The 17,499-nt window shown below is 45.4% G+C and overlaps 5 protein-coding genes across 5 annotated transcripts; 2 read left to right on the top strand and 3 right to left on the bottom strand.

The window, feature by feature from the left end:
- Positions 1-1,697: 1,697 nt before the first annotated feature.
- Positions 1,698-3,947, top strand: SAMD00019534_010430 (hypothetical protein; the record flags this gene model as incomplete). The annotated part of the gene is made up of 2 exons (XM_012903010.1): positions 1,698-3,533; positions 3,612-3,947. The coding sequence occupies 2 exons, from the start codon at positions 1,698-1,700 to the stop codon at positions 3,945-3,947; spliced, it is 2,172 nt and encodes a 723-aa protein (XP_012758464.1).
- Positions 3,948-4,158: 211 nt separating this feature from the next.
- SAMD00019534_010420 (hypothetical protein) lies at positions 4,159-9,113 on the top strand (the record flags this gene model as incomplete). The annotated part of the gene is made up of 14 exons (XM_012903009.1): positions 4,159-4,728; positions 4,796-5,119; positions 5,197-5,481; positions 5,561-5,608; positions 5,688-6,032; positions 6,096-6,377; positions 6,449-6,496; positions 6,579-6,923; positions 6,996-7,277; positions 7,341-7,391; positions 7,500-8,147; positions 8,240-8,287; positions 8,371-9,018; positions 9,102-9,113. 14 exons carry the CDS (start codon positions 4,159-4,161, stop codon positions 9,111-9,113), a joined length of 3,936 nt encoding a protein of 1,311 aa, XP_012758463.1.
- Positions 9,114-9,251: 138 nt separating this feature from the next.
- On the bottom strand, positions 9,252-11,502 carry SAMD00019534_010410 (hypothetical protein; the record flags this gene model as incomplete). The annotated part of the gene is made up of 2 exons (XM_012903008.1): positions 9,252-11,319; positions 11,411-11,502. The coding sequence occupies 2 exons, from the start codon at positions 11,500-11,502 to the stop codon at positions 9,252-9,254; spliced, it is 2,160 nt and encodes a 719-aa protein (XP_012758462.1).
- Positions 11,503-13,160: 1,658 nt separating this feature from the next.
- SAMD00019534_010400 (hypothetical protein) lies at positions 13,161-15,721 on the bottom strand (the record flags this gene model as incomplete). Its single annotated transcript, XM_012903007.1, has 2 exons — positions 13,161-15,351; positions 15,426-15,721. 2 exons carry the CDS (start codon positions 15,719-15,721, stop codon positions 13,161-13,163), a joined length of 2,487 nt encoding a protein of 828 aa, XP_012758461.1.
- A 292-nt stretch (positions 15,722-16,013) lies between these two features.
- SAMD00019534_010390 (hypothetical protein) lies at positions 16,014-17,273 on the bottom strand (the record flags this gene model as incomplete). The annotated part of the gene is made up of 1 exon (XM_012903006.1): positions 16,014-17,273. A coding segment is annotated over one exon (1,260 nt), but the record flags the coding sequence as incomplete, so codon positions are not given.
- Between the last annotated feature and the right edge of the window lie 226 nt (positions 17,274-17,499).

The raw sequence follows: 17,499 nt of genomic DNA, 5'->3' as shown, positions 1-17,499 counted from the left end.
ACAATCTGTCCAAATCGATGGTCGTCGTAGTATGAGGTTTAGAGGTGATCTTCTTTGTTGTTGTTGTTGATGTTGAGGTCAAAAGTTCAATGTCGTCATTGCTCTCGATGGATGATTGATCATTGGACTTTGTCTGTACAAGGAATTGATCAATTGCACCTTTTCGTAGTCTTTTTAAAGGCATCTATATCTATATATATAAATAACAATCTATCTCTCTCTAACAAATAATAAATAATAAATAAAGGCTCAACAAATACACACAAATTTACTCGTGTAATTATTCATGGACTTCTCAATTATTTTATTTTCTAAGAATATAATTATCAAATTTTATATTGAATCAATCCAGGTTCGCTTTAACATGTCCTGTATGTGGACATCACTGTTGTCCTGGACAACATGTCAATTGCTATCCCATTCACCCCTCCAAGGGACATCGAGTCCATGGTCGACGTCTTAAACGAGGCCAACATCTATCTTTTCAAGATCCTCAACTTCCATACATAGGTCTACTCAATCAATCACAAATATCCTCTCTCAATCACAAACTCAGTCACAGACAATCAATCAATCAATCTAACTATCTATCAATCAAATCACTGATTCAATAGTGTTTGATGGAGAGTAAGTACTCTATTACATCCCTCCATTGATCTTAAATATGATTAATTCAAAGGTGCACATGCTCTCCAGTTAACCAATTAGGTATCTAAAGTGGAATTGTAAATACAATCAATCATATGTAGTATATAGCAGTTACCGTACTTGACCCGAAGTTTACATTGATTGATAGACACAACACTTCACTAATCATATTGTCATTCTCACTTATTCAAAGTTAATTATTGATGAATTTCCACCCCTTGGTGGGAAGCTCCCTTACTTCATTGAGTCTACACCTAGCCATCAATCTTATGATTACCCCTATTCCTCCAAACAACACATAATAATTGACCGGGTCACGGCCCTTACTCAACCCACACACATCAAAAAGCACATGAGCTCACTACTCTAGTAGGTGTAGCTTCATTATTTGATGGGTATATTCATATGCATGGGCTACTACTCTTACGGTATATGTTCTTTAATTCCTCATTATGTACAATCAGTGTCCTCAACAAACAATCATATGAGTGCCACACAAAAGTTATTAAAATTCGATATATATATATAAGCAAGTCATGACCCATTGTTGAATCTTATTATTATTACTTATTAATCAACATCAAGGTGCGTATTTCCCCTTTGTTTGTAATTTCTATTTCTTGATAAGATCAATATATATAATACTAAATAATAAATAATAATAAATAATTATTTTTAGAACATCAACAACCACAACACCTACCCCCATTTGGAACAATTCCATTCCTTTCATCCAAATGAATCCAAAAAGTACAAGTAAATTACTTGTATCCTTTGTGATATTTTTGGGCTTGGTCTTGGCAACAACAAATGGTAAGGAAGCAACAATATTGGAAAGGATAAAAAAATTCAAAAAGTGATCACATCTACATCTTCAATCATATTAATACAAATACTTTAATATAGCCCAGGGACATCAATGTAATCTCCAATGTCCCTTTGGAAATGTTTGTTGCCAGCCAAACCCTGGCATTCCACCAAAGTGTATATCTGCTTGTTTCTTCAAAAAATGTCCAGGTGGCTTCCAATGCTCGGTTGATCAAACCGGTATGCCACAATGTTATCAAGTGACAGGCACAAGTGCTTCATCAGCCTCTGCCTCGGCCTCCACAACCGTGTCCACACAGTCAACCGTTGCATCAACCACTGCTACATCGGGTCAACCAACAACTTTGGCCTCAACCTCGGCTTCAACTCAATCAACCGTGGCCAGCACTGTTGCATCGACCGTGTCCCAAGTTAGTGCAAGTGTTGCTTCAACTACCGTGACGACTACTGCTTCGACCACCTTCACCACTGCGTCAATCACTGCGACCACCTCTGTCTCAACTACAGTGTCGACCACTGCCCCAGTGACCTCTTCAGTTGCCTCGACCACAGTTACCACCAGTGCATCGACCACCTTCACTACCGCATCAATCACTGCGACTACATCCGTCTCCACCACTGTGACGACCACCGCACCAGTGACCACTGCTCCAGTGACAACCGCTTCGACCACCGCGACGACCACTGCCTCGACCACCTACACTACTGCATCGATCACCGCGACCACCTCGGTCTCCACAACTGTGACAACCACTGCTCCAGTGACAACCGCTTCGACCACCGCGACGACCACTGCCTCGACCACCTACACTACTGCATCGATCACCGCGACCACCTCCGTCTCCACTACTCAGACGACCACTGCACCAGTGACTTCATCGTCAGTTCCAACCTCAACAGTTGCTACATCAACAGTGTCAACTCAGTCCACTGTAGCCAGCACTGTCGCTTCAACAGTGTCACAGGCAACTGCAAGCACTGCCTCGACCTCTGCTACGACCACTGCTTCGACCACCTTCACCACTGCATCGATCACTGCAACCACCTCTGTCTCAACCACTGTGACGACCACAGCCCCTGCAACCTCAAGGCCAACGACAACCGTGACCACCAGTGCATCGACTACCCAGACCACGACTGCTAGCTCGGCCTCAATCACAGCTACCACTACTGTCTCCACAACTGCATCTACCACATTGCCATCGACCGCTCCATCGACTGTCAGACCAACTACAACTGCGTCGACTGTTGCCACAACCACTGGTCCATCTTCCTCACTCACCGCTACAACAACGGTCACAACCGCCACATCCCCAGTAACTACTGCTCCATCGACTGTCAGACCAACAACTACCGCCACAACCACTAGTCCACCTTCAACTGGCAAGCCCATCACATCGACAGTCGCCACATCAACTGCCTCTACTCAGTCCACTGTTGCCAGCACTGTTGCTTCAACCACCAACCCGGTACCAACCACAACTGCTCCATCGACTGTCAGACCAACAACTACTGCCACAACCACCAGTCCACCTTATACAACTGGCCAGCCAATCACATCGACAATCGCCACATCATCTGCCTCCACTCAGTCCACTGTTGCCAGCACTGTTGCTTCAACCACCAACCCAGTACCAACCACCGCCTCGACTACCCTTATCAACCAAAGGTTGTACACGATCCGTGGTAGCGTCTTCAATGACATTAACTTGGACGGTGGCAATGGCAATGGCGCCGAGCCACTGATCACCGGAATCCACGTTGACATTTACCGCGGTGCCACCCTGGTCAAACAGTTCGTTACTGGCCCAGGAAATAACACCCTCACTCAATTCGTTGCCAGTGAACTATACGCTGGTGATTACTGTGTCAAGGTGTCAGACCCCAGTGGAATGTGGAAGATTGGACCAAAGGGTGTCTCCAACTGGTTTGATGCCAGTGGTCAGCTATGCTTCAAACTCAATGCTATTGATTCTCCCAATGGTTGGTACACTGTCTATGCCGGATTTGTCCCACAGTTCACCGTCAAAGGAGTCACCTTCTTTGATACCAACGATGTAAGTTGATTGCTCATTCATTCATTCATTCACACAATGACAACCTGTCAACATATTAATCAATCTATCAATCAATAGGATGGAAAGATCAACAAGCTTGTTCGTAACATTGAAGCTGATGTCAATATTGGAGGCATTAATGGTGTGCTTACCCAAGTGTCCAATGGAAAGAATACCAACTTTGTCACCAATATGGCCGGTTATGTGATCACTCATCTTGATGCTGGAAAGTACTGCATGGACATGGTCGATCCAAATGGAATCTGGTTTGCCTCTGTCAAGGGACCAAACAACTTCTTTGACCAGAAAGGTCATTACTGCTTCGAACTCTCAATCCCTACCACCGATGACAAGCATATCTTCCGTCTAGACCATGGTCTTACCAACCTCTACACTGTCGAAGGTTACGCATAGAATGATACCAACAATGTATGTTATACCAATCAATCAATCAATCAATCACAACACTCACCCACTCACTCGATTGATCATTTTGGATTGATTGATCCAATAATAGGACGGCGCCTTTGTCAAACCAGAGACGAACCTGCGCGACTTTACTGGCTCGCTATCCTTCAAGAATGGAACATTGGTCAAGACGTTCACCACTGACAAGGATGGATATATGATTACCAATGTCCACCCAGGTGACTACTGCGTCAACTTCACCTTCACCCCAGTCCAGAAGATTATGTACATGGTCTCACCCATTGGCCAAGACAATAAGTTTGACCAGTCCGGAGGCCATTGCTTCACCGTCTCCCCCGCCACAACCAAGAATCACCACTACAGAGCATGGCTCGGAATGCACATCCCACCCGTCTACATCCGCGGCCACGCCTTCTTGGATGAGAACCAAGACGGAAGTGACAACAAGGTCGAACAATTACTTGCTGGCATCGAGATCTCATTGCTCGATGGCAACAACCATCTGATCAAGACCATAACGACAGTCCCAAGCACTGACCGTATCAACCAGTTCAGATTCGACAACCTTGCACCAGGCAACTATTGTATGAAGGCTGTTGATCCATCCCACAAGTATGTCACTGGACCAATGGGTGTATCCAACACCTTCAACTCATCTTCACTCTACTGCTTCACCATTCGTGCCAAGGACGGTTCATGGATCGTCCTACCAGGATTCATTCCAGCCTTCAGAGTTGTAGGATTCGCTTGGAATGATGAGAACAACGTAAGTTATTGTCAGCTATAATTGATTGATTGATCGAATGACTAACACTAATTGAATGAATGATTAGAATGGCGCCTTTGAATCATCTGAGCAGAAGCTTACTGGAGTCAAGGGTGAGCTTACTCTTAAGGATGGCACCCATGTTGCCAATTTGGCCGACGACTTCCACGTTGATAATTTGAAGGCAGGTGACTATTGTATCCAGATGAAGCTCACTCCAGATCAGCTTGCCAAGTACCTCATCGCCGCCCAAGGCACTGACAACCACTATGACAAGGATGGCAAGTACTGCTTCTCCCTCACCAAAGATAGTCCAGTTGCCAATGCACCAATTGGTCTCTATTCACCAAAGATATCCGTCCAAGGACATGCCTACGAGGACCTCGACAAGGTATGTATCTTCAAAATCATCAAACTCGTACACTCACTCGCTCATACTTACAATCAATCAATCAATCAATCATTCAGAATGGAGGTGACAACCAAGTTGAGCCACTGCTCGGAGGTATTGTTGTTACTTTGAAGAATGCCGATGGTGATGTACTCAACACATGGACCACCGATGCCAATGCACCAAGAAGGGGTCAATTCAAGGCTGAGTTGCACCCTGGAAGGTATTGTATGTCCGCTGTTGATCCAAGTGGAAAGTTCATCATTGGACCAAAGGGTATCTCCAACACCTTTGACCCACAGGGCAACTTCTGCTTCACCATCAGACCAACCGACACCACATGGAGTATTTACCCAGGATTCGTAAGTTCTATTCATTCATTCAATCATTCATTCAATCAATCAATCGATCACTAACTTTTGTTGATCACTTAATCAAAAGACCCCAGCTTTCAAGATTACTGGATTTGTATGGAATGATGTTGATCTCGTAAGTGTCATTCAATCAATCACTCTTGCTCAATCGAACGTTCAATCACTTACTCAATCAATCAAACATAACAATATAGAATGGAAACTTTGTTGACACTGAGACCAAGTTGGATGGATTCACTGCTAAGCTCACGACCATTGGTGAGTTTGTAGCCGATATCGCACCAAATGCCGCCAATGGATTCACCTCACCCAGTCTCATCGCTGGTGATTATTGCATCCATTTCGAACTCACTCCAGAACAAATGGAACTATACCTCATCTCACCAATTGGCAACGACAACAAGTATGACAAGGATGGCAAGTACTGCTTCGCCCTCAACAAGGACACCACCGACAGCAACCATATACTCAAGGCACCACTCGGACTCACCATTCCAAAGATCAATATCTCTGGTCGGGCATTCATGGATTCAAACAAGGTAAGTAATCATTGATGATATTTGATTGATCGATTGATTAGATTTACTAATAACAACCCATAGGATGGTGGAGACAACAATGAGGATTTGATTGGAGGAATCGTTATCACATTCAAGGACAGCAAGGGTGAAGTGATTCAAACAATCACCACTGATGTCAATGCTCCAGACAGGACACAGTTCAAGTTTGATATTACACCAGGAAGCTACTGCGCACATGCTGAGGATCCAAGTGGAAAGTACATCATTGGACCAAAGGGTATCTCCAACACCTTTGACGACCAAGGCAACTACTGCTTCAAGATTAGGGCAACAGACACTCCATGGAAGATATTGCCAGGATTCGTAAGTATATCCACTTTAATTATTATTTCGATTCAACTCACTCTTACTCACTCATTCAATCAATCCACTAGACTCGTGTTTTCAAGATTAATGTATTCGCATGGAATGACGTTGATAACGTAAGTGTCCAATCATTCAATCATTCAATCAAACACTCACTCTTGCTCACTCAATTGATCAATCAATAACAATATCAAATAGAATGGAAACTTTGTTGACACTGAGACCAAGTTGGCTGGATTCAAAGGTACAATCACTACTGTTGGCAAACCTGTTGTAAATTTCACAACTGATGCCACCAATGGATACACCACTCCCAATCTCCTCGCCGGTGATTATTGCATCCAGTTCGATTTCACTCAAGAGCAAAAGGATCAATACCTTGTCTCACCAGTTGGCAACGACAACAAGTATGACAAGGATGGCAAGTACTGCTTCACTCTAGACAAGGACACTGCCGACAGCAACCATCTGCTCAAGGCACCACTTGGACTCAACATTCCAAAGATCAATGTCTCTGGTCGTGCATTCATTGATTCTAACAAAGTAAGTATTCATTCATTGATTGATTGGTCGATAGACTCAAACTAACAATTTTAAATGTTATACAACACAAAGGATGGATCAGACAACGTTGAGCCAATGCTTGGAGGAGCCATTATCACATTCAAGGACAGCAAAGGTGGTGTGCTTCAAACAATCACCACTGATGCCAATGCTCCAGACAGGACACAATACAAGTTTGATCTTCCACCAGGAAGATACTGCGCACATATTGAAGATCCAAGTGGATTGTACAAGATTGGACCAAAGGGTATCTCCAACACCTTTGACGACCAAGGCGACTACTGCTTCACGTTAAGGGCTACAGATACTCCATGGAAGATATTGCCAGGATTCGTAAGTGTATCAACATTCATAATTGAAACCATCATATTAATTCTTCCACTCTGCTATAAATAGGTTCCAGATGGCTTCAAGGTTGTTGGATCCGCATGGTCCGATTTGAACAATGTAAGTTGTGGAAGTTAATGCTATTCCATGGTCAAAGACCATCTTAATTACATGTGCTGACAATGATGCCTCGTTCTCTCACCCACTCACTCATCAACAACACAATAGGATGGTATCAAGGATGCTTCCGAGACTACTTTAATCGCTGGAATTGCTGGATCACTCACTGAAAAGGTCTCAGGAAATGAGGTTACCAAGGTTACCACTACCAGCACCGGTGATTACAAGTTGCGTGTTCAGAACTCTGGCGATTATTGCCTCACCTTCTCTCTCACTAACGATCAGAAGAAGGCATACAAAGTGTCACCAATTGCCGCCAACAACAAGTTTGATGCTGATGGAAAGTACTGCTTCACTGTTGATTCGACCACTGTCAATGCCAAGAATGAGTTCCCAGCACCTCTGGGACTCTATGCCCCTCTATTCGTGATCCAGGGTCATGCCTATGATGACCTCGACGCCAGTGGAGGTGACAATGGAGGTGAACCTTTGCTTCCTGGTATTGACATCACTCTCACCAAGGCCGATGGCACTCCGATCAACAAATGGACCACTGCCTCGGGTACTGCCCGTACTGAGCAGTGGATACAGAGAGACAACCCAGTTGGAGACTACTGTATGACCGCCGTAGATACAAGTGGCAGGTACAGGATTGGACCAAAGGGTATCTCCAACGCCTTCGACCCCCAAGGCAAATACTGTTTCTCTCTTACTACAGCAGACAAGACTCAAAAGATGCTTGTCCTTCCAGGTTTCGTAAGTTTGATCCAGACTCATCAATTCATCTAAAGTTGGATGAACATTGTTCTCCCTCACTAACACTCCATTCATACTTCTGTAAATCACAGGTTCCAAACTTCAAGGTAATGGGAGTTGCATGGAGTGATTTGAACAAGGTAAGTAATATTAAAAGTGATCAATGCGATAGATCATACCCGCCCAACTAACAATGATTCGCTCGCTCCTACACCTATCACAGGACGGTATCAAGGATGCCTCTGAGACCACAATGATCCAGGGCGTTACTGTTACACTCACTGAGAAGGTCTCAGGAAATGAGATTACCAAGGTAACCACGCCAAGCACCGGTGCTTACTCATTCGATCTTCCTAAGGAGGGTGTTGAGTACTGCCTCACCTTCATGCTCACTCCTGAGGATAGGATACTATATATCTCGCCACCAGTTGCTGCTGACAACAAGTTTGCTTCAGATGGAAAGTACTGCTTCACCGCAGACAGGACGACCGCCAACTCCAACTTTGAGGTCAAAGCTTCAATAGGACTCAACATACCACTGGCTACTATCCAGGGTCATGCCTATGAAGACCTCAACAAAGATGGAAGTGACAACGACGCTGAACCATTAATTGGAGGCATCATCGTCACTTTGACGAAAGCAGATGGCACTCAGATCAACAAATGGACCACTGATGCGAATGCACAACGTGTCAAACAGTTCGTTGAGCCCAATGTTATTCCAGGAGACTACTGTTTGACTGCCACTGACCCAAGCGGCAAGTACATCATTGGACCAAAGGGTCAATCCAACAAATTCGATGCCCAAGGAAAGAATTGCTTCACCATCCTCAAAACAGGTGATCCTATTTTCAATGCCGTCCCAGGATTTGTAAGTGGAACCATCATACTTCACTATGCTGCTGTTGTTTTTGTTTAACAACTACTAACCTTACCTTCTTTCTCCATACCTAGGTTCCCAAGTAAGCAATATAATGTCCTACCCTACCCTTTCATATGGCACCAACCAATCAATCAATCAATTAATTAATTAATTAATAAACAAACAACATACTTAACTTGCCAACACTGGTCAAATCATTATTTACTTGATCGATCAAACAATCAATCAGTGATGGTCATTGGAGAGGACATAAACTTGCGAAGGTACTCCATTGTCGAATCTGATAGTGTAACTACTGGCTTGATCACCCCATTTGATTGTGAGAGTGATGATGTGGACTCTCCTCTTCTTGATGCTTTGGCCAAGGTCTCACTGGTCATTGTGTCCTGCGCTACACTGTTGGCCTGTATCAGAATGTCCATTAACTTTCCATCATAATTGTTCTCTGGTACTTGCTTGTTGAAGATCTGGATTAAAGTCGACTCCTGTTTGTTATCGACCAGTGTCAACGCAATGTGATATAGTGCTTGGGCCGACAATGTAACGGGCTTGTTCGTCTCGAGTATATATATAAATGAAAGGTACTCGGTGTACTCGATCACTATATCCTTTCCGACGCTACCACCCTGGGCCAGCACCTGCAACACCGCTCCATCGGGCGAGTTGAGGCAGTCGATGCCTATTGGTGAGCCGATGAACTTGAGTAGGTTGTCTAGGGTGTGGCGTTCATTGTTGCTGTCCAAAGGCCGTGTCTTGAATTGCTCGAGATAGAATAGGGTCGCAATCGCATCGGTGACACTGGTCCTGTTGTCGCCAGCTGCAGCCAATATTTGTTTGAATTGATCGCGCGAGTCACCTGGTATGATCGAGAGGCGAGCATTGACCATGTCGTGTGTCCAGCTGCTGTCTGGGTTGCCCTTGGGCACCAGGGCGCTGACCAATTTAATGATCGCTCGCGAGGCAAAGGGCGCCAACTCAAAGTGTTGAGTGACGGATGAGAGCAGCTCGTTGACAGTGGACTGGGTGATGGGCTTGACGCAATTGAGATACTCGACAAGGATGTCAAAACGTTGGGCATTCTTGAGTCCAATCAACAGGTCGTTGCGCAGTTGATAGCTGTTTGTGTAGAGTATCTGCATGTCGGACTGATCGGCCATGAACTTGAGTGCCGCTTCGACATTGTTCACTGCAAGGCGGGACAGGATCAATGGCCCAGCAAATAGGATACGAGTGATGCGTGGAGCGGCATTGGCAAAGGCAACAATGTCGAACTGAGTGCCATCGCGTCCGCACAGTTCGCTCAACAGTCGATCCAAGTAGAGGTGTTCGGGGAATTGACCATACTCTGAGTCCTGGCCAAAGTAATTGGACATCAGGTTATTGGCTATGAGTGTTGCCAGCTGGCTACTGCTGCGATGCTCGGCCAAGATTTTTGGCAGGCCTGTTCTGCCCTGTCTCTGTGATTGATCACCGCAGCGTTCGACCAGAAACTGATTGATTGAGTGATCCCTGTATCGCGCCATCTCATTGGCAAGGTCGTCATCAGAGGATATAGTGAATAGGTTTGAATAGAAGTTGTGCCAGAATGTGTATGCAGGCTTGTTGTTGCCGTTGTAGTGCGCCAAGAACATGCTGAGTATAGCCCGTGTGGGTAGTAGGTTATAGGTGTGGTAGCGTCGGGCCAGCCATATCGTTGCGAGGTCCGGTCGATTGAGCTTGAGTGAGTCGCGGATGATAAAGTGAGTGATCTCGTCCATGGCCTCGGGCTTGTGCACCTGATCCTTGAGCAGTATCTGGTAGAGTCGCTGATGGAATATCTTTGGCGGCAGTTGTTGGCTGTAGCCGACCTGGTCGCTGGGTGGGGGCGGACTGAACACGCCTTCAGCATCAGGGATGTTCAACGCCTGCATCTCGTTGAACAGTAACAGTGTGGCCAGTGTGCGAGGTGATCGTATGCTGTTGACGATGAGCAACACCTTGCGGTAGGCGATGCGAGGATGCTCCAAAATGTTCTGAATGATGTGCGCGGGCATGTTGGCCACATCGCTCGTGCGCTCAACAAAGAAGTAATGTTTGGACATTGTATCGATGGTCGTCTGGCCGAGCTGTAGGCCCAGCTCACCAACATGCAGCAATCTAAGCATAGGTCCTAAGTAATAATGATTCTTCTGCTGCACTGCCTGTGACACCAGCGTATCATACAGAGTCTGTGACATATATCGTTTATGAATGATCCATTTAAGTATTGGGAACATGTCAATCGTCCTCTCCTTTAGTAGTTGTTGTACTCTATGTGCGGGTGATCGCGTTAGTATAGGTCACTACACTGGCGACTCTTGACATTGATTGATTGAGTGTTTGATGACATGTCATGACATACATTGCATCGGCTTTGTTTGGTTCGGTGGTGAAGAGTTTACCCATGTGCTGGTAGTCTTGACCATCATAGTTGAACTTATGATCAAACTCCATCAAGTTTATGTATTGAGCTTGTCTTCCTACTCCTCCTCCTCTGTCATATCTATTTCTATTATTATCTCTTTGATAGATGCTACCACTATTACTACTATTACTACTACTTTTACTATTGCTATTGCTATCTTTATATGATCTTGATGTACTTGTCGATGTACTTGTACTTATATTGGTACTTGTCGTTGTAGTATATGATCTGTTGTTGTTATTGTTGCTGAATGATGGTGAGGTGATAATCAGTCTTTGACTATTCCTAATGAAGATCATTGATGTAGCACCAAAGACAGATGGCCAACACCATCTTTTTTGTCGTCGTAGTATCAACGACATGATGATATCTGTACCTGAATGAACACCACAAGACCAATGAATCTCTTTGTCTTGAGACCTATTCTTCGAAGAAGACAACCTGGTCTAAGTAGCAACCCCACCATTTTACTTGTTTGACCCAAAAAGGTCAAAACATTCATTATTAGGTTCTTCAACATTATTTGTAAATAGAGATAATAATAAGTAATGAGTTCAGATACAAATAGTGAGATAGAGGGACGTATGGACCAAGCTACATATCAATCTCATATAGATAAAATAAGAGGTTGGAATAATAAGATTAATAGAATATATGAGGTATGTAATAATAACGAATAATTTACAAATAAACAATAATACATTATAACAAGTATATATTGCTTAGTTAGATTATATACCTGAAGATGGTGTTATAATTGATAGAAGTATTACATTCTGGAGGTATTGGAAGAGAAGAGATAATGATGCTGCTGGTAGAGAGTTTAGAGAAAGATTTCAATACCTTGATGGAATAGTATATATGTTTGAACTAAAGTCCTATGTCCGAGTAGAAACCCATCAAGAGTTTGCCAAACAAATAGCAGACAGGATAACCTATAAAGCCAATTTCCCTGATCATATAAAGGCTTGGTTCACACCGACCATACTCTCTGATACCAATGATATGGTAGAACCCGATGTGTGCATATGCTGCGAATTTAAACCAAGAGTAGTTAAAGAACTATCATCAAACTATCTTGGCAGTCCATATCCAAATATTGTGATCATGACTGGACATTCTCAATCACTAAGTACACTACATCGCAACTGCCAGCGTTACTTTAACCAAAGGACAAACATTAGAGCAGTCATAAGTGTAAAGATTTTTGACAAGGTATATCCTGGAATGAGAGAAGATCCATTTCCTCTACTTGTGATGATGTACAAACGAGGAGTCAATCAAAGAGTTGAACAAGGTGTCCCAGTGCCAGGCACGGAGAAACCAGTTCTGATTATCTCTTGTGGAAGTGCACCATTTGATGCGGAAAAAGAACAAAAAGGAATGAATGATATATTGTCACCTGGAGTAGAATGGCGAGGATATGGACATGGCGATGATCAACAATGTAATGAACTAGGTATCCCACTCTATCAACTACCAATATCTGTTGCCGACATATACCATGGTGCAATCTCCCCTCCAAACTTGGAATTGCCTCCAATCACACTTCCAACCAAAATCAATGTGGACCTGTTCAAAATTCAACAGACTGTTAATCAAAACTACCACTAGTAGATAATGGAATAGTTCCAATGTAGAATACTCAATCTAGATTGAGTATAATTAGAATGGCTTCAATCAAGGTTTATTCAGTATTACGTAAATCCAGTCTCGTTAGGAAGTGTCTATTGATGAATGCTCGAGTCGATGAGCTTATCTTACAGGATGGCTTATTGGGTATCTCGTGTACGCCAATGGTCATTCCACTAGAGTCGTAACACTTCTTAATAAATCCTTTGATCTGTTCCAATTGCTGGCCATTGAAGGGTACGAGTGTTTCCTTATTACTCTTGTCCTCCTTTGCCTTTGCTGCGTCAGCGTCCTCCTTGATTTTCTGTGACTCTTCTATGCTCCTTATCTTCTTATCGAAATTTTGTTGTACCATGTGTACCTTCATGACCTCGGCGAGAACCTGCTTGCTGAATGTGTTGTTGGCGACGGAGAATCGATTAAAGAGAACAACCCTCTCGATTGGCTGAGGGAGGGTGATCAGCATTAGGCACAGCAGGCGCTGGTCGACCGGCCCCATGACGAATTGCTCGCCCTGGCTGTCGATATATGCGCGCACAAACTCTGGCGTCAGCAATTGATTATGATGCAGCTCCTCGAATATTGCGCCATATATAGTGTGATGCTTGGTGTGTGACAGGTCCAGCTGAAGGTATGGCAGCAACTCGTTGGTGAAGCGATCGAATGTGATTGGCGTTGGTGTGCCGTCTTGAGCCGCCGTCTTCTTGATGAACAGCAAGGTGCCCACTGGATAGAGGTAAATGTCCGTGTGGAGTCGCACTTCTTTGAGGAGTGCATCGGCAGGTTCCAGCTCACCATCGATGATGAGCGTATATAGTCGGTGATACTCGCAGCATCGTTGGATGACGGTTGAGGTGATTTGATTCGGCTGATAATATATCTCGGGAATGGCGACGGGCCGCTTGTGATGTTGAATGCAGTACCTGATGTACAGCTTGATGGTGTCGGGCAGCAGCCCGAGTGGGTTATTGGTGAGGAGCGCAGTGAGGAGATCGGATGCCAGGTCAAAGTCGTGTGCCATCAGCGCACCGACCACCAGGTCGTTACGAGTCTGCATTGAACGTCGCAAAAATATCATGTCCTCCTTGATCAAGTAGTCCTTGACTGTCTGTTCCAAGTTGTCCACAATTACTTGACTCAACGTGTGCGATGTCATGAAGATGGACTTGAAGGCCTCGGGCACCGACGGCAGGAATTCGGTGAAGTACTTGTCGGCGGGCAGCGCGTTGAATAATAGCTCAGCGCACTGTATGATGAGGTCGCCATGCGGCAATGTTAAAGTGCGGAAGTTGTGCTGTTTTAGATGTTTGATGATGGCCGCCACTTCTTTGTCCTTGTTCTCTGCGAGGTAATGTGCATCGATCAGGCCAGCCAGGGCCACGTCACTCTCTGAGGCCTGACCAAACAGGGCCCCACGGCCTCCATTCTGTTCAATTATCTTCATCAGCACTGGATCGATCAACTCATTGTCAGTGTAGGCTGCGCCAAGCGACGATGAGGGCGTTGGCGTGTTGTCCTGGAACTGTCGACAGTAGTTGAGCCAGTAGTTAACATTACGTCTGTGTCGCAGCTCCCCCACGAACGGCGGAATGGCGCCAGATGCGGTCTCAGTGGCATATTGATCCCACCTATAGAGTGAGTACTGAAGGAATACGCGCACCATGCGCATGGTTGGGTATGTGGCCAAGTCGAGCACGGTGTGCAGGTAGGTCAGCATCGCAGGCAGGACCGCATCAAAGTGAAGATAGACAGTGCACATCATACGACAGACGATCTGTCTGTGCTCGACCGAATAGTGCTGCTCTATGATGCTGTCGAGGAAGTGAGACACCTGCTTATTCTGGAGAATATGATTGAGCACGACGAGGTTGGCCATGACCGTGTGTGGCATCTTGATGGCGGCCTTGGTCAACATGTCCAAGTTCTTCCCATTCTGCAGCTCGTGCTCCAGGACGCACTGGGTGATGTCCAGACGATTAAAGTATGAGAGTTGGAAGTCTTTCATGTGACTACCGTACAGCTGTTTGGAGAGTGACAGTGTCATCGAGTTGGGCTGCAGTCCAAAGTAGTTGAATAGTCCATAAGTGCGTGACACAAGACGCAAGTTATCATCAATCAAGTAACGTCGAATGAACAGATTGATCACATTGACCGACATCTTTGAAGGATGTTCCTCCAACATGTAGTTGATCAAAGACTTTGCAATCCACGGTTGATGTGCAGTCTTCTTAAATAAGATTGATATACTATATAATGTTCATTCATTCGTGATGTTAGACATGTCTATTTGACATCAACAACACAACAATAACTAACATACCAAAGACATATCTTATCATCATCAGTCTCTTTATCAAGATACTCGCGTGTCTCTTTGAATGAGATTGCACGACCTTCATTATCTCCAAGTACATGATCACTACTACTACTATATGATCTTAATGGTTGGCTTATGCTTGTTGATATGAAGACAGATGGACTGTCATTGTCATCATTGTTGCTGTGATAGTTTGATGTGAGTGATCGACATGAGAGTGATGGCAGTAGTCGTGTCAATGTCCTCAATGATGATGTTGATGCTCTGTGGTTGAGTAGACTACGACCTATTACTATCATTGTAGTCACTCACTTATAAGTATAGTAGTAGTACGAGTTGTTGGATTCAAAGAGTGACCGAGTCTGACGAAGTCAGGACAAGACTTGCATGTGAAGCTCAATGACATCGAAAAACGAACAAGTCGCGAAACCCTCACAGACATACCCTCGCAGACATCAACATGACAACACGATTGAGGTTGGATAATAAGTTCGGACTTTAAATGGTACAATGATTGATTGATTGATTGATGTTGGATCCAACGCTACGAATGAATGAGCATTACTCCAACATTAGTATTCGACCATTTTAGAAGGTTCCCTTGGTGAAGTAGATATCGTCAAGGATCTCGTTGGTGTTGTCCTTGATGAACTGCCATTGGATGTGAGTGGAGTTGATGACAGAGACCTGGCCGAAACCAGTGGTGAGCAGACGGACGCCCGACGAGATGGATGGGGCGGGCTCCTGGAACGATGGGTTCAGTCCCTCCTGGCAACCGGCAGTGCCGATCACGATGGACACTGGACCCTTGGGGTCCTCGTAGGTGCCGGCAACCTCGTTCTGGTAGGCTGGCAGGAAACGCTCGTACTCGTGCGAGTGTCCGGCGATGAAGAGGTCGACGTTGTACTGGTAGAACAGTGGCTCGACGGTCTTTTGGAGGGCGTATCTGCTCTGGTCGTCCTTGCACCAGCCAAAGTCTGATGAGCAGTAGTATGGGCGATGGGAGAAGGCGATCAACCAGCCAGTTGGGTTGGCCTTGCGGAATGACTTGAGCTCGCTCTCCAACCAGGCGATCTGTGGCGAGGTCGACGAGTAGTCAGTCTCGGAAGAGATGCCGACAAAGTGCACGCCGTTGTAGTCGAAGGAGTACCAGTTGCCGCCGGACGAGCCCTGTGGCATCATGAAGCTGTTCTGGTAGTTGGAGCTGACACCGTCAAAGATGTCGTGGTTGCCTGGGCACACCATGTATGGGATGCGCGTGGCGATTGGGGTGATCTCCTCGAGGAACATGTTCCAGGTGGTCTGGTTGCCGTACTTGCCCTCGTTGCCAGACTGGAGGTCGGCGTAGGCAATGTCTCCGACGTGCAGCACCATCTGCAAAGAGTCGAGTCTGTTGATGACGTTGTGCACGGTGGAGTTGTCCACGCCCTCGCCCATGTCGCCGTAGGTGACAAAGTTGAAGGGCACGACGTCGGCGCTCATGGCACCGGTGGTGAAGTTGAACAGCTCGCTCCACACGCCAGTCTTCTGGTCGCCGACGGCGTAGTAGTAGACAGTGTTGGCGCTGAGCTGCGAGATGGTGGCGTAGTTGGTGTAGCCGGACCAGAGCTTCTCGGTGAACTCGACGGTCTTGGCCTGGATGAGCGAGGCCGACAGAGACGATGGGTCGAAGCCCTTTGAGTCGAACTGGACCACTGGCGAGGAGCCCTCAGAGTCTGTGTACCAGGTGACCTGCATGGAGGCCTGGTCCTCAGTCAACGAGATCTTGATGCTCTGTGGTGTGGAGTTACCCAACACGCTGGCAACTAATAATACAACGATTAATGCTGATGCTGATCTAAACATATCTGATTATCTGTAATAATAATAATATATATTGGTGATCACCAACTAAGAATGATCATGAGGATAGGCTTTTGTGCTTGTAGGGTAGAGCAGTGTCAGATATGGGGCGGTGCCCGCTGGGCTCAACCACACGGCTATCCTTCACTATTGTTGTTGGCCTCATCACCAACACCAACAGAGGTTGTCATTGATAAGTGAGTGAATGTGCTCTCCCTGTCATAGGAGTGGAGCC

The sequence above is a fragment of the Acytostelium subglobosum genome (assembly GCF_000787575.1).
Source record: "Acytostelium subglobosum LB1 DNA, scaffold: scaffold2, whole genome shotgun sequence".
Classification (NCBI taxonomy): domain Eukaryota; phylum Evosea; class Eumycetozoa; order Acytosteliales; family Acytosteliaceae; genus Acytostelium; species Acytostelium subglobosum.
Note: the sequence above shows the minus strand (reverse complement) of the source record. Positions and strands in the feature narration are given on the sequence as shown.